This window comes from Podarcis gaigeae, assembly GCF_964106915.1.
Source record: "Podarcis gaigeae genome assembly, chromosome: 14".
Classification (NCBI taxonomy): domain Eukaryota; kingdom Metazoa; phylum Chordata; class Lepidosauria; order Squamata; family Lacertidae; genus Podarcis; species Podarcis gaigeae.
In genome coordinates, this window is record NC_139690.1 from 41,060,678 (window position 1) to 41,084,133 (window position 23,456).

The following is a 23,456-nucleotide window of genomic DNA, read 5'->3' on the forward strand; positions in this document are numbered from 1 at the left end:
AAGGAGTTTTTGTTTTTGTTATTAAAACCTTGTTAAAGATATTTTTTAGTTCCTTGTAATGCGTGGTCTCCCCAGCAAGCTTTCTGCAGCACAAGTAAACTGCAAATACCCAACACTCTAACCCTGGCCCACAACCTCATGCATTCCCCCTCCCAGGCCCACTAAGGGTCATTTCCCCCTTTTCCCTCCCTCGACCTATTTCTTGCCCAGGCCCCTGGTTGGCAATATTGCCATTCCCCAGGCCTAAAACATAAGAAAAGCCCCGGTGGATCAGGGCAGTAGCCTTTTTGGTTCAGTACCCTGTTCTCACAGTGGCCAACCAGATGCCAGTGGGAAACCAGTAGGCAGGATTCAAGCACAAGAACACTTCCCTCCATGCAGCCCCTGCCATATTTTCCAGCAACTGGTGATACCCAACAACCGACACAGCTGTCATGGCTAGCAGCCATTGGTAGCCCCAACAGAACATGCTCATTCCTCATCTGGGACGATAACCCCAAACCATTTTATTGAATACTGCAACTTCTCACACCGCAGAAAGTAGGGTCGGAAACGGTGAGAATGCTCATATTTGTGGGTGCACAGGAGCTAAGTAGGATTTGCAAGGTAATTGGTTTCAACTTGTTAAACCATTTGCATCTGGAGTACACTGAGATTTGTTCAAACGAGAACGCTTTGCTCTTCTAGCTAACAAGAAGCACCTGAATTCTGTGCTGTAAACACATGCAGTCGTGTCGCGCTGGCCTGCTCCTTTTGTGAAGGCGGCTAAATTGAAATAGATCTCCCAGCGGCAAGCGAGGCGTATTAATTGCACAGCCTTATTCTATTATCTTTGGCCTAATTTTCCGGAAAATGAAGGCTGTGCGCTGTGGCAAATCATTAGGGCATTTGTAACAATCAAGAGTAGCCTTTGCTGTTATGTGAGGCATTTAGAGCTGTGTCAACTGACCTTTTCTTTTGCCCACAATCTGTGCAGCTCTTTTTGGAAAGCTTCTGGTTTGAATGGAAAATGCGCAGCTTGGAAAATTCCACTAATTTCTACCTGCAGGTGGTGTCTAGAACAGGAGACCCCAGGCTGCCAGCCTATAGACCTTGCATTGCAGTTTATAGCCGGCCATACCCAAATTCCTACTGTGGGCAAGTTGTTGTTGGAGGTGCTAGTGGCAAAAAAGGGCAGGGATATGTGGAATCTGACAACAATTCCAAACTGCTAGCTTTGGTTGCAGGGAGGCAACATCTGCCCTGTGGTGAACAAGCAGATGAGCGTGAGGATTGTCCGTGTTGATGCATTTGCGATTTGGTGGCCTCTGTTACAGACTTGCCTGAGCCCTGGGGGTTGGACTCGATGGCCCTTGTGGTCTCTTCCAACTCTATGATTCTATGATTCATTCTCAAGAGAATTCCTTAACACTGTAACTGTGACATCTGAACAGTGACTATTGTGTTTGCCTGTGTGCATTTCCCGCAAACAGACAATGACTCTGCCTGCAGGTGCTTTTAATCAATTGTGTTATAGTTAGTCTTAAGGGAGGAGTCATTAAACTGCACAGATCACAAGACTTTTTTCTCTCGCCTTCAGTGTTAAACCTTTTAACTTCATGCCCGAAGGTGAGTGGGCAGCAAGTTGGAGCTGAGAAGAAAACGTCCTCTGCTTTGCAATGCATCAGTTTCCTGAGCTAATCATGCTGTCTAGACGCCCTGATTCTTTTTTTTCCTCTATCTTGGGTCACTCTTGCTATCTGCAAGCTTTATTCAAGTGGTCCGCGGCATGCCTCTGGATTCTTGGTTGAGGATGGGAAATGGCACAACCATCACATTAAATGTTCATAGTGATTTGTAACTGTATTTTTAATTCTTTTTATTTATTACATTGTATTCACTGCATTCTGTGGAATTCAAATTGCAATACACTAAAATGCAAATGAAGCAATAAAGTGTTATTGGAAATCATACAGCATCTAGCACAGTACAGTTGCTACAATGGACAGAAAAATCATCAAGTGGCCCACTGAGGTGCTCAGGAATTTTCAGGTGGTCCATGGAGGGGAAATGTTGGGAGCCACTGATCTAAACTTTCTACAAAATGGCTACTGGTCTCTTGGTTCAGAGGCCATGTGCCACAGAATGTCAGCTGCCAGGTCGCAACAATGGCCAGAAGGGCTGTTGGCTTAATTTCCCCCAGAAATATCTGGGTGGCCATTGTAGGGAGAGGCAGAATTGACTTTTGGTGTGACAAAGCCAGGGCTGCTCCTAACTTCATGTTTTGAGGAAGCGGGTGAGGACGGGCAGAGAGAGAAAAAAGGCACACCGGTTAATGGGTTCTTGTCTTGTCGTGTGTGTCGTTTCAGGTGCTCTCACAGTTGGCCTTGTGCGACAGTGTCAAACCATTCATGGACGTGACAGGACCTGTATTCCTCCACGGTTGCCTCCTGAGTGGGTCACCACCTTGTTTTTCATCATCATGGGAATCATTTCACTGACTGTCACATGTGGCTTGCTAGTGGCTTCCCACTGGCGAAGAGAAGCAACTAAATACGCACGCTGGATAGCATTCACTGGAAGTAAGTCTGCCTTCTGGGCTCCAGAGTAGATCTGGCAGCAGGCCAAACCTCTGGGAGTCACCTTGGCTTTTGGGAAGTCAGCAGAGGGGAGCACCTGTGTCTGAGATGCTTCCGAACACCTTCCTCGTAACCTGAAACCCCATGTGGACCCTCCTTTCCCTGGCAGGAAGCTGAAAACTCTTCCCTGTTTTCAAGAAACCTCCATGTACTGACTCCTTCTCCAGAATCTGCCATTGGTTTCTGTGATCTGAAAGAAGGAAGGGTTTATTAGATTTTATATTCCCCCCCAGGGAGGTCTAGGTAGGATACTTTCTGAGTTTGGGGGGTGAGGGGTAAAGCTCTTTTCTCTCACACACAACTAGATTGTAGTATCCTAGTTTTGTCCCTACTGCTAAGCCTAATTTGGGTTCCCCTGTCAAAGGTCAGCATGCTAACAGTGGAGGGCATGGCTGGCTGAGTGGAACAAAGTGAAAAGGAACATTCCACCGGGCAATAGTTCAGAATTTGTCCACTCCCTTTTCAGAGCCACCTGAGCCCATGATCAACCACAACATCTTGTGGCAATGAATGTAATACATTAATTACTCCTCCCACACAGCCAGCCTTTAAGTACAGCTTTGTGCAGTCCATGAAGGTATACAAGGGAAGTCTGCAAGCCCCTGCTGTCCAGATTAAAAGGTCTCAAGGCAGGGATGGCGCTGTTTCCCTAATCAAACTCCTTCGTATCCATAGCAGAAGCAGATTTCCCCTGCTCTGGTGCAGCTCCTTCTTCAAGCCCTGTAAACCAAATATTGGCTACTTCACGGAATGCTGCTGAACATGAAACTCACTGTCCACACAGGATCCAAAAAGATTCGCAGTCTGTGTTTGCAATATTCACTTAGTTTTAACTGTCTACAAGTCAGGCTCATCTGGCAACTTTTTTAAAAAAAGTGGCGCCTGTTAAGTATGAATGCAGATTAATAGCAATTGCTGCTGAGTTACACAGTACTTGCACTGGTGGCTGGTGGCGCTGGTGGGGCATAAGGCAGGGAGGCCAGTGGTAGGTGGAGTCAGTGCCAGTGATAAGCAGAGCCAATTACTTCTGGTTTTGCCCCTGTCCTTCTCCCTGCTGAGTTCTACAAGGAGCAATGCTGAAACTGAAGAGGAGGAAGTTTACAGCCTGTGCCACCTCTTGAACTGGTTGCTTAGCAGTTCTTGTTTTATCTGTAAGCCACTTGAGTCCCATCAAGGAAAAAGGTGGGGGTATCATTAATAATTATTATTATGATAGGCTGTTTGAGGGCACATGAAGGTGGTTGGGCATTTGTCCTTATGGACCAGCCTCCACTGAGCATGTGCAAGCTGTCTTTGATCAAACCCATTTCTCACTCCACAAGTTAGAACTTACCCCATACTCACAAGCCATCAGTCACTGTGGGCTAGCAGTGCAGGTTGGGAAATTTAAGCTGGACTGATCTCCTTTCACAAATATTTGCCCACCCAGGAAGATCAGAAATCCTGCTTTCCATGAAGCACCCTTCTCCAAACCATTGTGCATGTTGGGGGGTGGGTAATTGGAAGCTTATCTCTTTATGCAGACTAATTATAACAGATAGGACCCGTTTCAAAAAATGGAGTAGGTGCACATGCATGTATTAATAGGATTGCTTTATTCCCTGCTTTTTGTTTGAGTCAACAACAGCTTCACCTATACCAGAAACCAATTTTCTGCAAGTGTCTGAGCCTAATCTACTGCAGGATTTTGAATATCTCCAAATAAAAATAATACATTATCTAAAAGACAGACTCAGAATTCCCTGGGCAGCTGCATACAGTATCACTGAGAGCTAGCGTAAATAGAAAATGGATAAAAGGGGGAATGAGGCATTTTGGAGTTTTGGGGGTTCATATTCACCCTTTTTCCTTAAATAATATACTTCTGCAAGCCTGAGTTTGCTTGAGACCAAAGGAACATCAGAAATGGAGTAGAAATGTTGGAGGAGAGGGCAGTACTGTCAGTGGTGCAGAGCTCAGGTGCAGAGTCGGCCTTTCTCTGAATTCTATTTGCTGAGAGAGGGGCTCCTTTTGCCCTATTGCCCCATGGTTGGCTTGCCAGAAACGTCTTGACTTCTGGGAGGCACTCTGGTTCAATGGTAGAGCCACCCAACTCTGATTCTCTACTTTGCACGCAGAAGGTCCCATACTCAGTCTCTGGTATCCCCCAGATAAAAGGTTCAGGTATCAAGTGATGAGGAAGAACCTCTACCTGAGACCCTGGTGAGCTATTGCCAATTGGAATGGACAGTTGTACCAAGCCAGATGGGTAGGTGGTCTGACCAGGTGCATGTCCACTTCTGATAAGCATGGGCATAATGCTCCTTTTGTGCTCTACAGTGGGAGGGGAGTGATGCAGCTGTATTGGGAGAAAGAGCCTGGCCAAGGTTGAAGGTTATCTACACTGGGTCAGCAAGCCTAGAATTTTATCCTGTGTGATCCCTTGGGAACATGAAATTCCCAAGGGCAGGTGTCCCCTCCTTGCCTCACATCTGGGACCCACACAGGCAGTGGGATAGGGTAGTAGAATAGGCTGAAGGCTTGTTTATTCCAGAGTGTGCTGTGCCTCTGACCCGAGCCAAATCAAGCAGAAGCCAAGTGGGCTGTTTTCCAAGCCTCCTGATCAGCGCACACCCCTATCCTGTTCTCCTAGCAGTGTTCATTTGGGTGCCGAATTAACAGAAAGCTTTAAGCTCCCTCTAGTGGTTTTTCAGCTGGAGTCCTGATAAACTGAATTAAGATTGGATCGGTAGACTGTCTGTTTCAGGTAGGTGTCCCATGGCTACTATAGCATTCTTTCTTTGACATTAGAAGCCATTGGTCTCCTAGCTAGTGCCTAGGGTGTGACCACAAAATATTCGTTCCAGTTAGCATACTGCCCCCTTTGAGGTACGGGATATGTGTGTTTTGCGTGGAATGTGTACCGTGCTGTCTTCAACTTACTTACACATTTTTACACATCAATACCCCATCTTTTATTGAACATTTCCAAGATGGCTTACAGTTAAATCAGGAATCCATGAAAATGCTTTAAAAAGCCCCTGTTGATAAAACTGTAGGATAGAACATCACACTAAGAGTCCAGCCATCTAAAATGGAGAGCAACTGAAGGTATCATGATTTACTATTTGTTTATTGAGCCTGGTTTAACAAGAAAATCTTCAGCTGGCATCTAAAACTCAGGACGGTGTTGGGTAAGTGGCCTTAAGGAGGATATTTATTGCTGGAGCATACTGTTACAATGGCCTTCTTGCCTGATCTCTAATGATGGTGGTGGGAATGATCGGGTAGTACAGAAGTTGCCAACATAGCACTGATGGGCATACAGGCACCAACAGAGGCTTTTCATGAGGCATTCTGTAACTGAGGTGCCACCACTGAGAAGGCTCTCTACTTGGTAGCCGTTTGCCACATGGCAGCTGGTGAGGCACCCAAGGAAGACCCTCTGCCAGAGAATTGTAGGGTTGGAAGAGACCTGTGAGGTTTTCTAGTTTAATCCTTTACTGATGCAGGGAATCTGAGGTTCTTAAGTTACGGAAAGGTATATATGCAGACAAGTAGTCCTGGTCGGAGTGCCTTGCAACTTGGGAGATACCCAGAGAACAAAGAGCAACATCTATGTAAGGATCTGTTGGTTTGAATGCCACTTTCCTCTAAATCCCAATCCTCTTTCTTGTCCTTTTGAGATGTAGTGGGATGAAACTTCCAAGGCCTGCAATCCGTGGTTGTTGTTCAATGCTATGAGCTATCAACATGACTTTCCCTCTCTCACACACCCCAAGGACTAATCCCTGTTTTGTTTTTATTTTCTTCCAGTGATCCTATTCTGCATGGCGGCCCTAATATTCCCCATAGGATTTTATATCAACGAAGTGGGCGGCCAACCTTATAAACTGCCGAACAACACAGTGGTTGGGTCGTCGTATGTACTGTTTGTTTTATCCATTTTCTTTACAATAGTGGGACTTCTATTTGCTGGCAAAGTCTGTTTACCTGGCTGACAAAGGTCTAGATACTGCTTCACTCGGTCATGAAGGAGAGTAGGACGCCTGTCGCTATCTCGGAAGGATGCCTGCGTTGGGCTGCTGCAGTCTTACCGGAACGATGAGGTCTCTGATGCGTTCTCACTATGCACTTTGGATTTATTTTTGTTTTTGAACGGAGAGCCTTTCCCACAACCAAATACAGACAGACAGCCTTGACTCATCTCCTGAGCGTCTGGATGCGGTCAGGTGTGCACTGTGATAGAAACTAGTGTAGTGGAATAATTCTTTTCTACACTGAGCAGCGTTATTGCCCCACCCCCACCCCCACATCACTGTACTGGACCCATTTTAGATAACTTGACAATTTTGAAAAATCTCAAAAGTATTTATGAACTTTGGTCGACCAGAGGTTTGCCAAGGGAGTTGGAAGTGGGGCTGGCCTCACTCTCTTTAGGAGATAAGCATCTTCCTTCTGTGATAGGCAAGAAGCATTTGCCGCCAAAAAAACCAACCAACCAACAGCTCAACATTACACTAACTGCATCCTGAAGCCAATTGATCAAAAGATGTTCTCGGAAATCTGTTACGACAAAAACGTCTGCCTGCCATCTCTCTCGCCAACCCCAGTGAGCTCTAGAAACACCGTGGAACGTCAGGGTGGCTAGGAATTCTTCATTATATTTATATAAATATATATATATATATATATATATATATATATATATATATATATATTGCTGATGCAGTATACAGAATATGTATATATATGTTTGTGTGTATATGTGTGTGTGTGTGTATACACACACACATATATATATATACACGCAGACACATGTTTCTGGAAGAGAGCTCTTGAGCGCTTTGCTAGCAAAACACTGTGGTGTGTAAAACTAGAACTCAGTAGTAGAGGGGGAAAAGTGAAATAGAAAAACAACAACACAAAGCCATTTCTCTGAAGGCTGCATAGCTGGGAAAGTCTTCAGTTTACCTCATTCTTTGTAGCAGCCCTTGGTTTTAACAGATGTTTTGTTATAGGTACAAACAACTCCATACCTTTCTAGGTGCAATTCTAAGTTAAGCTAAGAGGGTTTTGTTCTTTATATGGTAATTTATTTGTATATTGGGGATAGAAGGCAAGTTTGTGTCATACTTTGCAAAGGTCCGATCCCAGTATTGGGAAGTTACACTACTTAAATTATGGGCAACTGAAGTGGGTTGATTTCTCTCCATCTCTCTCTGTTTCTCTCCTGCCCCCCAACCCTCTTTCCACCTTGCCAGCTCTTTCTGGCTTCACTTATTAATATGAATTTCTCCACAGAAAATCTACCGTGAGATATCATCTCAAGTTGGCTACATAACATGAACTGGGTGGTTGGGTAGTAAAAGCTACAAAGAGGGACATACTTTTCTTTCACGTGCGAGTATTAAGTTAAATCCACTGGTACAAAAAAGAGAGCCATATGGTCACTTAACATCCCCGTGCTTTGCCTTGTTCTGACACTTAACGTAGGGCTTGCCCACATCCAAGGGGCCTTTGCAGTTTGTAGCATCGTCTCCCCTCTCATCCTGGTCCCTTAAGAGAGTCTGCCATTGCCAACCTCCTTCAGTAATGGAGGCAGCTCCTGTTTTCTCTCCTCTCCGGCCAAGAGAGCACTTATGGGCCCACCAGAAGTGAAGAACGACCTGCAATAGCCAAAACGGAAGATCTGAGCAACAGTCTTTTGCCAGTCTGAGCAGCGGCACCTGCCTGCCATTCTGGGCACGGGCAGCCCCCATTAAAGCTCCTTAATTCATGTCATCAAGCCCAGCAACAGCGGTCTGGTTTTTGTAGCTCCATTCATCAGCAGGCCCTTTGCCAGAATGTGGGCTTTGGCAGATGCCTGATGGTTTTGACCTTAGGCGCCAGCCCTGCTCACGTAAGTGATGGCAACTGAGCGGAGCTGGAACATCAACAACGAAACCCCACACTATTTTGGAAGAAGTTGATAACTTTTGAAATAGTGTTGAATGCTAGCTGCTGGTCCTTTAATGCAAGTTGCTTAGGGAGTCACTGCTGTTGTACTGTCAGCATAACACATGGTGTTGCTCTCTATTCATGGGTACAACTGATCACTGCAAAGATGTCATAGAATTGTAGCGTTGGAAGGGGACCACAAAGAATCGTCGTAGCAGTGGGAAAATGTAAGGTTACCAGGCCGGCAGCATCTCATGCTACAATCAGGCACTGAGGGGAATTGCTTCCGGCTTCAAGAGAAAGATCCTGACCAATTTTCATTTGTGTATACAAAATTTGCCGTGAAAACGAGGGTTCTCTGGTAGAAAAATCATGTGCGATTTTCAGAACAACCTTCCAATCATGCAAACTTTCCCATCACAGTATTGTTGCCAGACGCTGACTTGGATGTATCAGATTCCTTTCTCTGTAGAGTTTATGGATGATTGTGATATATATATATTTTGCCTGGAGTATTTGTTTTTTAAAAAATTAACCTGTTCACTCAGCTGGCTGAGGGGTTCTTCACAAAAGAAATTGTGAGCGCTGTTGAATTCTGTCAGCTTTCCTAAAATGACACCCTATGTGGGCTTGCTGGTTTTGGATGTGAAAGTTCTTTTAAAAATGCGCAATGTTGGAGAAAACTGGATTGCAACAGGAAATCCCATGCAGAGCTCTGAGGAGATCTTCATAATTTAATGGGGTTAATTTGTTCGCATTTATGAATTGGTACTTAAAAGGGATGAGCAAGCTGATAAAAGGCCTGGCAGCTATAACCTGTTCTATTAAGGGTAAAAATGACACCTTCTCCAAAGGATTATTGTAAATAGTTCCATGGAATAATATGGAGGTGGTGCATTTTCCTAGAAATTGTATCCCTGGTTTGTTACCTGCCTGGGTTCTTTCTAGGGCTACCAGTATTGTTACTGCCTCTTCTCCTGTGCAGCAGGACATCCAGAAATACAGCTAATGATCTCTCTTCCTGCCATGAAAATGAAATTATATTAGAACCCTTCACCTGTTTAATTTCTACATATCAGACTGCTGTTGTAAGATACAGGAGCAGAGCTTTTTTAAAAAACAAACAAACAAAAACTGCAAACTCTTGCCCTTTTACTACATTCTATGTCTTGCCATAGTTAACGACATAAGTACCCTACAATTATCTGAATAACTGTATGGTCCTCTTTTCATACCTTGTTTGCTGCAGGTGCTATTTTGAGAACAGGAATTGGAGCATTTAACCTCGCACAATCTCTGCCTAAAAAGGCAGAGTGAGTTATGGCTGGGCCAAATCTCTTGCAGCCCTCCCTGCCCTTCCTCTATTCTTTCTTAGTGTGTATCTCCCCACCCCACCCCAAATTCATACCGCCATCACCCGTCTTCATTGGCACCATTTTTCAGATCAGACGTGGGATCTTGCACCCCTATCCAAAGCTCAGCCTGCCTTTCTATGTTAGGAAGCTGAATTAAACCCCATGTCCCCTATTTGGAAACATGTGCAAATGGCATTACTTTAGAGCTCTTGGTCGAGAAATAGGAAGACCGTGGAAGCTCACTAAATGGACATTTATTATTATTATTATTATTTTGGAAGAACCAGGAATGCTCCCAAGGTCCCATCCTTAAACTATTAAATGAAAGGGTTTAATATAAGCTGGCCTTGACTTGAGTTTGAAACTGTCCTGAGAACATAGATTAGCAACCTAAGCTGATGGATTTGTGTTCTCTGCTAAACAGGAGGTCAAAGGGTATTGGGAGATGGGTCACATGTATCCAAAATGCATCATGGGAGCCTTAGTAGGGGCAGCGTCAAGACTAGGGCAGAGCGACGTTTGCTTTTCAGCATCACGATATATCACAAGCTAAACATCATGATATACCGATATATATGAAATATATGTCTGAAATAAGGATGGAACTATGTAGAGGCAAATGGCATAATGTCCTGGCATCTAGGGGCCTAAAACTGATACGGTTTTTCTTAACATTAACATACTGTTACAACTGTTATTTTATAGTAATCACGAGAACAGCGATGACCTGCTTCATGGTTTTTCCCACATTGTGATTTTTTTTTACATAGCCAGACATCGTGATTCACGATATATCACCATTATGAAACTGTTCCCACAAGGCGGACTTCAAACTGATTTTGGACAGTGTATTGATACACCACCCAGCCCTAGTCAAGACCCCCACGCCTGCTTACATGGGGGACATATTTGCCAGAACGACCTCACCCCATTGTCCCCTTCCTGTAGATCACCACATGGGGTGATATTTTCCTGACTTAACTAAAAACAGGTTGGGAAAGTTCAGAAGAAGAGCATCTGCCAATGACCTTCTGTGATCATGGAATGTGTCCAGTCTGTATATTGTGAGCGAGAGCCTGGCCTGTCTACAGGTATTTGTGAAAACCAATATAGCTGCAGAATGCATAAATAATTGGTGTGTTATGTTTGTTTAACTTTAATTTCAGTCATTTGGGGGTGGATAATCCTTCTAACTATAAAAAGGGATGGGAGGGACAGAGAGGATCAGCAGTTGCTTTTAATAAGATCACATGGAATGCAGTATTAATTTATAGCAGAAAGACCATATCTTATAAACTGTATATAAAACACAGTTTTATGGTGCAATTGTTTGTCAACCTTCTGTCTGTTACTTTTTTGGGGGGGTCAGCATTGTTTCCCCCCCTTCCCCATACCTAAGAGCATCAGGCTAAAAATCTGCAAAGAAATATTTGTCGCTTGTATTTGCACAAGGATTTTTTTTTTCTCTTTTTGGGGAAAACCTGTTACAGGCTTTTTAATAAATGCCTGTCCCATAATTCAGTTCAGCGTGTGCATCTTTTTTGCCCAGCAAAATCTGCATTGGTGGGGTGAGCATTCACATAAAGCCTTTTGAAATTCTGTCAGCTTTACTTTTAAGAGCAAATTATTTGTATTAGTCCAGTCACACTTACTTTGCTGCTATTTCGTGAATGCCCCAAATTATTCACACGACTCCGAATGCTTTTAACATCCTGGTTCTGGTGAAATGAAGTTCATTCTACAGTCATTTTGACAGGCTTATGGTAAACTTGTTCGGTCTCTATTTCTATTGTGACCAATAAACTTCACAGCAGCAACTCTTCCTCCCCACCCTGCTTTTTTGGAGTCTTTTGTGAGATTTCTCTGGAAAAAAACCCAAACCTGAATTTGTGTCTGTTACAATATCATTTTTTTACTATCCTGTTGCCATTTTAAAGCCTTCTTTTCAGGGTTGAGGGTGGGGAGACGGGAATCTTGAAGCTTAGGCCTTATTTTTCAAATTTACAGTCACTGGAGTCACGCCTGAGATAAAATTGTAGAGTTTAGGGATCTGTTTACAAGCATTTCTGTTTTAATGACTTCGGTGCACTGCTAAACCTCACTTTCACACCCCTCTCCTTTCTCCAGTGTGTTATTTCAGTTGCTGTTTTGACCTGCTGTTTAAAAAATATAAAGTTTTGTGAAGGATCCCAAAGCAAAAAGATGAAGGAAATGGCATTTTCAGATAGGTTTTCCTGCCTTGGAGTTGCTAGTTCTGTTTCTGCTACTCCAAGAGATCATAAATGTTTGGCAAGGTCTTCGTGGTGGTCTTCCCCCTTTCCACTGCAACCATATCCTTTTCCAACTGTTAAGGATTATTTTCTAATTGGTTAGGACATTTCTCTCCCCCGCCCCAATTTAATTTCCAAACAAATTGTTAATACAAACTGTATAAAATGAACATAATTTTCTTCACTTGTATTTTTGTTATTGAGCAAGTTTATCAAAATAAATTGTCTACTTAAAGAAATCTGGTTTGATTTTGATTTTATTTTTAGGGTGGTATATAACTGAAACCTTTGCTTGCATATAATTTATTTACTCTGTGTGTGTTTTCCTAACAGAAAGTGTTCTGACAGCCTTAAAAAAAGTAAACGCAAGTTAAATACCAAATAAAGAGGCAAACAGGACATAAATATGACAAGAAAACAAAAACTCACCACAAAAGTTAAAACAGATTTAGAAACAGAACTGGGAAACTTTGAATTATTTGAAAGCCTGGGATGGTTAAAACTTTGCCTGGTGCTGAAGACACTGTCAGCATGTCATTGTCATAAACCTCATTTTATTTGCATGCCACCTTTCCATAGTTAAAACCAGTGCCTTTTTTCTCCTCTAAAAAATGTTTAGGGATACTTCCATTTTCCTACTCATATTGAAATACTGCCCCTCAATGAGGCCAAACTTAGATTCACAAAATGCCCCCCCCGGGGGGGGGGGAAAGCACTGGTTAAAACCATCCTTGAGGTGCCATACAACATGGAAAAAAAATACACAATTAGAAGCATAAGAAAAGTCATAAACTAAAGAAAACTCATTGGAAAAGTACACAACCACACTGAAGAATAAATCCACATAAAAAGGTCTAAAAATAAAGACACGAAGTACCGGTAATATCAATAACAGTAACGGCAACATACCCCAGCCCGAAAAATCTTCAGCAGCCTCAGCTTTCGTAACTGGAGCTGGTCAGGCCAGGTGGGAAAAGGCCAACAAGGGTAGCAGGTCTTCCAGGCTAGCAGGTCTTCCAGGACTTGAAGCAGCGGAATAGCCAGGGGTTTTATTTATTTATCTCCTTTTAAAGAAGCATCTCAAGATAAAGATAAGAATTGGAAGCAGCCCGAATGATTTAAAAACAGTTAAAAACAGCAAATACGTTTGAAATATATACCCATGACTGGGTGGCTGCGAAGGCAACAACGAGGAATGACTTGCCAAACAGAGAGAGAAATCTGATTTTTATGACCTGTTTGTGCTGTAAGGATTCACTTGGAAATGTCCTTTTTTGTTAAATTGTCCCTCTTTCAGAGAGGAAACTCAGGAGCCCACATTACACGAGAGGGAAGTATAGCAGCATGCTTGGGGGAGGGGTGTGGTACCCCTTTAACTTCAAATGGGACAACAGAAAACCCATTTTTTATTTGTATTTATTGCATTTCCTCCCGGGAGCTACGTAGTTCTCCCTATTTTATCCTCACAACAACCCTGTGAGGTAGGTTAGGCTGAGACTGACTGGCCTGAGGTCAACCAGTGAGCTTCATGTCTGAGTGGGGATTTGAACCCTGGTCTCCCAGGTCTTAATCTGACACACTGAACCACACTGGGAAGATGTATTTACTGTTCTCGGCGCATCTGCCAAAACGGACAAAATTCTGATGCAAAAAATCTTGTCAGTTATAAAGGCAAGGATTGGGAACCTTGTGCCCAGGGGCTGAATGTGGCGCTCAGAAATCTCAGGCGTTGCACCCTCTGAAGCAGCACACACACCTCACTGATTTTGCTTTAGCTTTCTCTGAAAGTTTTTGCCCAGCGGAAATGCATCCTTGAACTTTGATCAGGCTTCTTCCTTGCCTGGATGAAGGAAAGAGAGGGAAGTCTTATGTGTAAAAACTAGACTTTTGTACAAATAATAATGATAATGATAATAATAATTAATAATAATAATTTTATTTATACCCCGCCCTCCCCAGCCTGAGGAGATTTCACCCCTCCCATATCCAAGAATCTCCTGATGATCTCTGCTGATTCTCCAGAGAGGAGGAGCTCCAAATCAAAAGAGTCAGTCAAAAGAGTTCCAGCACCAAATCAAAGAGTCAGTCAGTCAGTGTGTCGGGGGGGGGGGTGGCGGGGGGGGGAGAGAGAGAGACTGAGTGTTAGAGATCATGTGTATAGATAAGGTTGCTGCTAAGAGCAGCTGCAGACACTCAGTGCAGTTTAGCATTCATTTATGCTTAGACCTCATTAAGCTCTGTATATAGTTGTATAATAGTTGTAGATAGAATAAAAGAAGATATTCTACAGAGCTGCTCTCCAAGTCGTTTATATACTCTGCTAGACTCTGCTGTGTGACGACTGTCTACTTGTGAAGTGAATCCGGTGCTCACAACTTTAAGCTGTGAGTCCACAGCACTTTGACCTGTTCCTGTGCAGAAGGTATCTCTGGAAGTGCTACCCAGCTCGCCTAGCCCAGTCGGGCTGAAGTGTATGAGTCCAGTTGGTGACACTGGCTCAAGGGCGATGCTGGGCTCAGGGCAGCTAACAACCAATAATAAAAACAAGTTGGTTGAATACAACTTAAAAACAAGATTAAAATACAACATTAAAACATTAAAATGCAGCCTCATCACAGGAGGAGAAAGGAAAAAACAAAAAACAAAGACAAAACCCCGCATTTGTGGCCCCACACGTCACTGAGATATGGCTCTTGAAAGGTCACATAGTGACAAGGGTTCGCCTCCCTTGTTTAAATGTGGCTGTGGGGAACCTTTGGCCCTCCAGATGTTGCCAAACTGCAACTCCCATCACCCCTCGCCCATTGGTCGTGCTTGCTGAGGCTGCTGGGAGTTGTAGTTCTGCCACATCTGGAAGGCCAAAGCTTCCTCATTCCTTCTAAAAGGTGTCAAAATACTCTCTCTTTTTTTGGTCCTACACATGGTTTTCTCTTTTGGCCAAGTATATAAAAAGCTCCTAGACAGAAACATGAATTGCTTTTCAGGCAGATTAATTTGCCGTGCGCCTCTGGAGACGCAGCCGTGTTTCCCCTGCAGATCTTTCATCTCCCTCCATCCGCTATGGAGAATGGTTGCTTCTGTTGCCGTTGGCAACGAAAACACAGCTCAGGCCAGGGGAGTGTTTGCTCCTGGATAAAGCCTGGCTTTACATGCACAGGGGAAGATGCATGGCAGAGTGAGCGGTCGCTGGTGAGTCCCAAGGCTGCACTAGCAGAGGAAGGGCGGTTGGGATGTGAAGGAGCAATGGTGTCCCGACCGGTGGGATGATGTGCTTAGCTCCAAAACTGGTTTGGAAGAGCATCGTTTGTAGGGTAGCAGTAAACTGTGCCCCTGAGTACGTGCAAAGTGCCTTTCTTCAGTCACTACCCAGGGCTCTTGTCTCAAATCTGATATCCACCGTGTCTCCGGTGTGGAGGGAATACTTGTAACAGATTTGTTTTATCTAGTGTGATTTTCAAACAGTATATATCCATCATATGCACCGAAAATCTGTCATAAAAAAACTTTGCTGCGTTGTAGAACTTTTTAAATTTTACTGCATGTTGTTGTAGGTTTTATGATGTGAATGGCTTTGATAATTTCCCACTGAGGTAAAAAAAAAAAGCAGTATACACATTTTCCATTTTATTGTATGTTTACTAATTTTTGAGAATACAACTGTAAAAAAATGTACCTCAGGTATGTTTTCTATTTTAAAAACCTTGTTTGGAGTGGGATACCAGCTTACACCTTAAAATGACTTGCTTTTTAAGTTTCTTCCTGTCAAGTGTGACAAATACTTCGGACTGTGAATTTCTAGCTGTCACTTCTCAGTTAAAAAAAAAAAGATCAGTGTTAGGGGTTCTGGAGAACTCAAATAGCTTCATTACTCTGTGTCATATTTGGCTGTTTCTGGACAAAATGGCCTCTGGGTGTCCAAATGAAACAAAGTGAAATATTGTAAGTGTTATAAAGCGACAAATGCATTCCAACCCACATTTACAAATGCTGCATTTCAGATTATGCTATGGTCTGATCAGGACTATATCAACAAGCCCTAAATTATTTGGGTTTATGTATATATTTTACCTGTTTCTTTCATCGGTATGGAAGTATTCTGAATTTACATTTGTGTGTGTGTGTTTGCTACATACCGTACATACGGGTACCAGAGACCACTGAAGAAGAAACATGTTGGTGTTTTATAATCTACCATTTTATATTATTCTGTTTTATGTCATTTAAATATTCATCTCACAGTTTGTTTGCAGTTACAGCCATACCTCGGGTTGAATATGCTTCATGTTGAGCGCGTTCGAGTTGCGCTCCGCGGCAACCCGGAAGTAACAGAGCGCGTTACTTCCGGGTTTCGCCGCTCGCACATGCGCAGATGCTCAAAATGATGCTGCGCGCATGCACAGAAGCGGCAAAAAGCAACGCGCCATCACTAGTTACGTTTGCTTCTGGATGCGAACGGGGCTCCGGAACAGATCCCGTTCGTATCCAGAGGTACCACTGTATAAGTTTTACCTGGTTCCACAGTGGGTTGCCCTACTGTAGAATAATAGAAGTGTAGAATTGGAAGGGACTCTGAGGATCATCTAGTCCAACCCCTTGCAATGCAGGAATGTGCAGCTATCCCTAAGGGGATCGAACCTGCAACCTTGGTATTATCAGCACCATGCTCTAACCTACTGTAGGTCCTAGACCAGCAGTCTAACCACTGCACCACACTTTCTTAAAGCAGGTCATCTTCTGTACAGCCAATTTTTGAGCTTTTTACCTTGATTTCAATTACAACAGGGGTGGGGAACCTTTACAGCAGGCTTCCTCAACCTCGGCCCTCCAGGTGTTTTGAAACTACAATTCCCATCATCCCTGACCACTGGTCCTGCTAGCTAGGGATCATGGGAGTTGTAGGCCAAAAACATCTGGAGGGCCAAGGTTGAAGAAGCCTGCTTTACAGTCTGAGGGCCACATTTCCTTCTGGGCAACCTTCTGAGGGCCACATGCCAGTTGTGGGTGGCACCAGAGGCAAAAGTGGGCAGAGCAACAAATGTAATTTTTATCTTTGCACAGTAGCACCTCCCTCTCTCCCTCTCTCCTCCATCCAGGCAAAATGGAGGCCTTTTCCATTCAAGGAGTGGTGCATCCTGGGGGTGCTGGGCTTATAGCCCATGAGACTCATTTACCGGTAATCTCAGGGTTGTGGGTTTGATCCCCACATTGGGCAAAATATTCCTGCATTTTAGGGGGTTGGACTAGATGACCCTCATGCCCCTTCCAACTCTTAACATTCTATGATTCTATGGCAGGGAATGTGGCTAGACTAGAGTGATTCCCAAAGGCTAAAGAGAGAGGGGCATGGTGAGCCACCTTTGGCCGCCCCCAGGCTCCTCATTCCTGCCCTACGAAATCAAGTTTCTGTTCAGTAATAAAACAGACCCATTCATTCCACTCAGCTATAAGTGGTGTCCAGCTGACGTGTTAATGAAAACGGTCTATCAATTGCTCCCTCATATAACACTGAGTTGACTTGCTTGTTTGGGCAATCTTATCAGCCATTCTTTCACGGATGGTATAAATTGAGCTCTTCAGGGACAGGCAAAGGCAATCTTAGCATCTACCAAGTGGCTGAAAAGAAGATGGCGGCTCAAATATTTCCTCCCCAGAGATGGAAGCTTTCAACTGGCACAGAACTCTCTAGGAGGCCTGTAGCAGCAGAGACTATATTTAAATAATTTTTAAAAAGTACTTATTTCTCAGTGTTATGGCAAAAAGGGAAGGGCCAGTTCAGCCATGCAACAAAAATGCATGCCAATCTTGTAGTGAGAAAGCTAAAAAGAAGGGGCATTAGGTTCTGCCCCCTACATGTTACAATATTAAAATGCAATTGCTGCTGCTTTGTGATACTCAAAGGACTGTAGGTCAAATGATAATAATAAAAAATGGTGCGCTAATTGTTTCAAAGCGGCTATTCCCTTTGTTTTCTTTTCTCTAAAAAAATACAAAATAGAAGATCCAACAGTATGTCGAAAGAGAATAAAGTGGCAAGTTTCTTGGACAATGCACAATTCTTGGAAAAAGTGGGGTAAGCTACTTATAGCTTTTGAAGAAGTTGGATATCCTGTGCAAACCCTACATATTACAATATTAAAATGAATTGCTGCTAACTAGAAGGACTGCAGGACAAAACAAATAAAATAAAATAAAATAGTGTGCGAATTGTTTCAAAGGCACTCCTTCCTTCCTTCCTTCCTTCCTTCCTTCCTTCCTTCCTTCCTTCCTTCCTTCCTTCCTTCCTTTCTTTCTTTCTTTCTTTCTTTTAAAAAACAAAAGATCCACCAATATGTCGAAGCAGAAGAAGGTGGCAAGTTTCCTGGACGATGCGCAGTTCTTGGAAAAAGTTGGGTAAGCGACTTGTAGCTTTTGAACAAGTTGGATATGGTGGGCAGACTCCTACATATTACAATATTAGAATGCAATTGCTGCTGCTTTGTGATACTAGCAGCGGTGGAGTAAGCCTCTTGAACGCCCTATGGGAGTCTGCCTGCCTCCTCCCACTCAGCTGCCCTACAGCTGGGGGGAAGGCAGTGGGTGGACCGTTTGGGCAGTGTGGAGCCTGCAGGCGCGCAAGCCACCATATCTCTGCCAGGAGAGACTTCTGGCTTGGGTGCGCTGCAGGTCCTGCGGTGACTACCGCTCAGCATTTTGTCACCCCCTCAGTGGTGACACTGGGGCAGCCCACTCCTACTGCACCCTGCTTCCTCCAACCCTGGATACTAGAAGGACTGTAGGGCAAAACAAATAAAATAAAATAGGGTGCTACTTTTTTCAAAGGCGCTCTTTTCTTTCTTTCTTCGTTAAAAAAAAAAAGATCCGACAATATGTCGAAGCACAAGAAGGTGGCAAGTTTCCTGGACGATGCGCAGTTCTTGGAAAAGGTTGGGTAAGTGACTTGTAGCTTTTGAACAAGTTGGATATGGTGGGCAGACTCTTTGCAGTTGGAAGGTGCCACCAAGTTCAGCCGCTGCTTTTGTAGCTATCTCGTTTCATCACCAAGGGTTTGGTATAAGAACTTTGCACAGTGGGTGGAAGGCGGGGAGTCCATCCATAGCTCAGACTCACAGACTAATGATCTGACATGCCATACTCACTGATATATAGACAACAATGGGCCGTTGTCACAGCAACGGCTTGGCTGACCTTGCACCTGTTGGCTTATCTCATGAACGGGATGATAATAAAATCTCTCCATGTCCAGTTCCTCCAACAATTTCAGCTGATACCGGCACCAGTTCTGTGCCAACAGCAAGGCTGGGGTCGCCCATGGCAGTTATGGGGCTGAGAGATTGCATAAAGGGTTTCCTTTGCAGCAGAGAGTTGATATTTGAACCAGATATTTCCTGATTTGTTGCTCAGTCTCATAGACTGCTTTTTTTGTCTGTTCCACCAGAAATAGTCTAGGTGCAACCAGGCCTTTTCAGGGTAGCAATGTTGGATATTGTTCCTGTTGATATTAAATATGAATTTAATGCATACAGTGGTACCTTGGTTTATGAACTTAATCCGTTCCAGAAGAACCAAAGCGTTCTTAAACCAAGGCGTGCTTCCCAGATCAGTGGGGGACTCAATTTACAAATGGAACACACTTAACAGGAAGCGGAACATGTTCTGTTTCCAAGGCAAAGTTCACAAACCAAAACACCTACTTCCGTGTTTGCAGTTAATCCAAGTTGTTCATAAACTTAGCTGTTCTTAAACCAAGGTACCACTGTATTCACTGTTTTTAGCTTCATATTTTGGATGTTATATCTGTTTAAATACACTGCCATGGTATTTTTAAAATGGTGGGTGGCTTATACATTAAACAATTTAAATAAACACAACACTTTTTAAAGTACACTTTCCCAAGTTTTCCTAGGAAGAAACCATGTTAAAATACCCATCTGCTACTTGCCTGTTATGTGTCTGAGAAATGGTGTCCTCGCATGGTGAGCACACACTATCTGTTTACATCTCTATTAAAGCAGATGCATATCGTGGAAAACTTGCTACTGCTATATTTCTCCATGGAAAATTTCCACTTTTAGAAACACATCATTTCATAAAATTTATTAGCAGCATAATGAATGAAGGCAAGTCATATTGTGTATTTTGAATCAATGCAGTGCAAGTCAAATCTGAAATCAAAGTTATAATTAAGTTTTTTGGGGTGCCTATCCCTCAGAAACACATATACTTGTGCACAGTTCTTTAGGCTTACTAAATATACATTGAAGATGCTAGGCAAGATCTCCCATGAAAATTTCCCCAGATTTCCCATTTTACTGCATTAAAGTGGTTTTGACTTAAAGTGGACTGCTTTAGCAATTACATTGCCGGATGTGTATAATGTCTGAAAAGAAAGGAAATGACTAGCTTTGTATTGCTGCATGATAAGAACCCTTTCCCCCTCCAGTGTAAATTCAGTATCAAATGCCACTTTACAAAAAGGAAGCCCATCTTTGTGGAATGTTTCTGCAGCAGTCTCTGATGATGGACTATTGGTTACCAATATCAACCAGACACAGGATTTATTGGTAAGTCAATATCTGTATTATGTGCACTCGTCTCCTTCTCTTCATGGATGGTAGAAACAGTAGAGGTCTGTTGCAAATAACATAGGAACAGGGCTTTTCATGTGGTGGCACCAACCCACTGAAACACCCTCTTCTGGAATATGAGAAAGGTCCCATCTCTGTTGTCTTTTTGGTGTCTACTGAAAACCTTGCTCTTCCAACAACTCTTTTCAATTGAGATCTTTCCCAATCTGTATTGGAATTGTTCTATTTTTAAATCACTTACTGTTTCCTGCCTTGGGTTCCTTTGAGAGGAAGGTTGGGAGTTGGACTGACTGCTCCAACCCATCAGTGTTTTTAGGCAATAAGTGAAGTCTTTAATAAACTGGGTTCCTGCTGGATATGTTGGGCTTGCTGTCATTCTCCTGCTTCCTTGTTTTTATTTAAAAGGTGATCCCTCACCCGGGTAACAAACAAGTAGTGCAAAAGTACTTGTGCTCTGACAACTTGAAGTTCATGCTTTCCGTCCCTGAATGGCTTTTTCTTAACTCCCGTTTTTCTCATTTGGTCAACAGAGACTTAAGGATACAGCAATGCTGTTTGCTGGGTTGAAGTCCACAGATGACTGGATTCAAGTCTATGGTTTAAAACCCTTGCAACTCTCATTTGACGATCTAATGAAGAAGGGCAGCATTGTGGTGTAAGTATGAGGTCATGTTGTTCCAAGCTGGTCATGTCTGCTCTTTTCATTCATCTTTCGATGTTTCCTTTTTAGAAATCCAGATGATCCAACAGAGAGTATTGAATTTACTAAGGAGTCTGTTAACTATTTTGAATCTGAGTTGCATAAGTAAGTATCTCCAGAAACGTGTCCCCTCTCTGGTCTGCATCTGTTTATGGTCAAATCTAGGAATGGGAGACAAATCCAGTTCAGTTTGCATCTAAAGCCAAATCAATCAAATCCATGTTTTCCAAAACAATATGAGAACCTAAACACAGCCATTCTGTGAGATTCACATGTATCCAGATTTTGCAATGTGGTTCTCCAATCAAACAACATTATGGGGAAATGTACATAAAAACTCAATATTTTTTTAAAAAATGCAAATTGCTGCAGAAAATGTGGAGAACTGAATTTAAGATAGGAAAAATGAGGAACAGAGAGATGAAATCGACATAACCTTCCATACCATGCAACATCCATATTGGGATAGTGCTAACTCCTCCAACTGGAATGTAGAAGCAGTGGCAGACCTTGTGGCCTCAAATTTTACCTATGCAATGTGCAATGCTGAAATTCAACCCCCTCCCCCTCTCGCCTTCCATTCTGAATCATTGTTGCAGCACCTCAAGGCTCTGTGCCCAGTGCAACCAAACCAGTTGTTATTGTCAACATGCAGAGGGCTGCAAGGCCAGCTGGCTAGCCCTAGCTGGGCTGTCTCCTTCCAGCCATCCCGCTGCAAAGACCCATCGGCCTCTGCTCCAGCGTAAATCAGCGACCCGGGCTTCAAAGCCAGGGCACACTATCAGCAGATCAAACTGCGCACACAGAATAGGCATGAGGCTTGTGAAAGCATACTACAACTACAGATTTATTAATCATAAATCAGGACAAGGAAACATGTCGTCTCTCTCTGTTTGTCTTCTCAGAGAGACTGGGGAAAAACAAAAGCATTACACACAACAGAAGTTCCCAGCAAGCTGTGCTGGAATGTAAACAGACATGTGACACGCAACAGTTCCACACGTCTGCTCCTTAAGGTGGAATGGAAATTCTTAACAGTTCTCCCCTAAATCTGCTCCTGGCAGAAGGTCCCAGCTCCAATCCCCAGGCATTTCCAGATAAAAGAATCAGATAGCCGGAAAGGCATTCTCTGACTGAGAACCCAGAGAGCTGGTGCCCATTCAGAGCAGAGAACACGAGATTAAATGGGCAAGGAGTCTGATCCACAGTTTCCTTCCCCTTTATAGACCTTTCTCTGAGCAAGGGGAATGTGTTGTTGTTCTCTGAGCTTCCATGAGAGGCAGTGATGGTCTTAACTTGGATGGCTTTAAAAAGAGGTTTAGAAATATTCACAGGGGGAAAAGACGATCAGTGGCTACTAGCCACAATGCCTAGACTCTCCCTCCATAGTCAGAAGCAGTATGCTGTTGAATTCCTGTGGCTAGAAACCGCAGGAAGGGAGAGTGTTCTGTTTTCTAAACAATTACATTTTAACAAGTCGTAACGATAAACTTTGAGGGCCGCAGTTAGCTTTGAATAAAACAAAAAGCTCGTTTTGGACTAATTTATGGTGAATGAGCCCAGCACATGCAGACAGAAGCTCTTAACTGGAAGTAAGAAATAGATATTTATTTAGGCAAGTAATGGTACAGGCTCAGCAGCAGATACAGTGCTCAAGAGTCATGATCCAGGAGTTCAGTACCTGGGCAAGAAGTTCAGAACTGGGCAGAAGCATCGAAGATGTCCCAACAAATCTCTCCCACCCTCCTGCCAAGCTTTTACAGACAAGGCATAGCACACTCACTTGTGAGTCTCTCATGCCTTATGGGAATATCAGGATTGTAAGTGTGCACTCTGTTAGGGTGGGCGGGCCTGCTCTCATCTGCAGTGGCAGTTCTAGGTGACAAGACTGCACTCTCCTGCACAGACTCCTGATCACTCACTGCTGCCTCCTATTTGGTCTCCCTCATTGGCTGATTAGAGACCTCCCGATCCTTCGCTGAGGCTTCCCACTTCTCAGGAAGGTCAGA

General features: G+C 43.4%; 2 protein-coding genes across 6 annotated transcripts in view; both read left to right on the forward strand.

Annotated features, from left to right (window-relative positions):
- MOSMO (modulator of smoothened) overlaps positions 1-12,401 on the forward strand; it is a 48,536-nt gene extending 36,135 nt beyond the window's left edge. Inside the window, exons 2-3 of the mRNA XM_083711898.1 lie at positions 2,349-2,561; positions 6,414-12,401. Of these exons, the coding sequence (XP_083568024.1) occupies positions 2,349-2,561; positions 6,414-6,598 (398 nt within the window). The 3' untranslated portion in view covers positions 6,599-12,401. The remainder of the gene's footprint in view (positions 1-2,348; positions 2,562-6,413) is intronic.
- A 2,478-nt stretch (positions 12,402-14,879) lies between these two features.
- Positions 14,880-23,456, forward strand: part of VWA3A (von Willebrand factor A domain containing 3A) — a 46,912-nt gene continuing 38,335 nt past the window's right edge. Inside the window, exons 1-7 of one of the 5 annotated variants that reach the window (XM_083711318.1) lie at positions 14,880-15,351; positions 18,158-18,232; positions 18,481-18,552; positions 19,019-19,090; positions 20,603-20,723; positions 21,278-21,402; positions 21,478-21,552. In XM_083711318.1, the coding sequence (XP_083567444.1) occupies positions 18,171-18,232; positions 18,481-18,552; positions 19,019-19,090; positions 20,603-20,723; positions 21,278-21,402; positions 21,478-21,552 (527 nt within the window). In that variant the 5' untranslated portion in view covers positions 14,880-15,351; positions 18,158-18,170. The remainder of the gene's footprint in view (positions 15,352-18,157; positions 18,233-18,480; positions 18,553-19,018; positions 19,091-20,602; positions 20,724-21,277; positions 21,403-21,477; positions 21,553-23,456) is intronic. The other 4 variants (XM_083711315.1, XM_083711314.1, XM_083711316.1 and 1 more) reach the window with 4 other exon arrangements.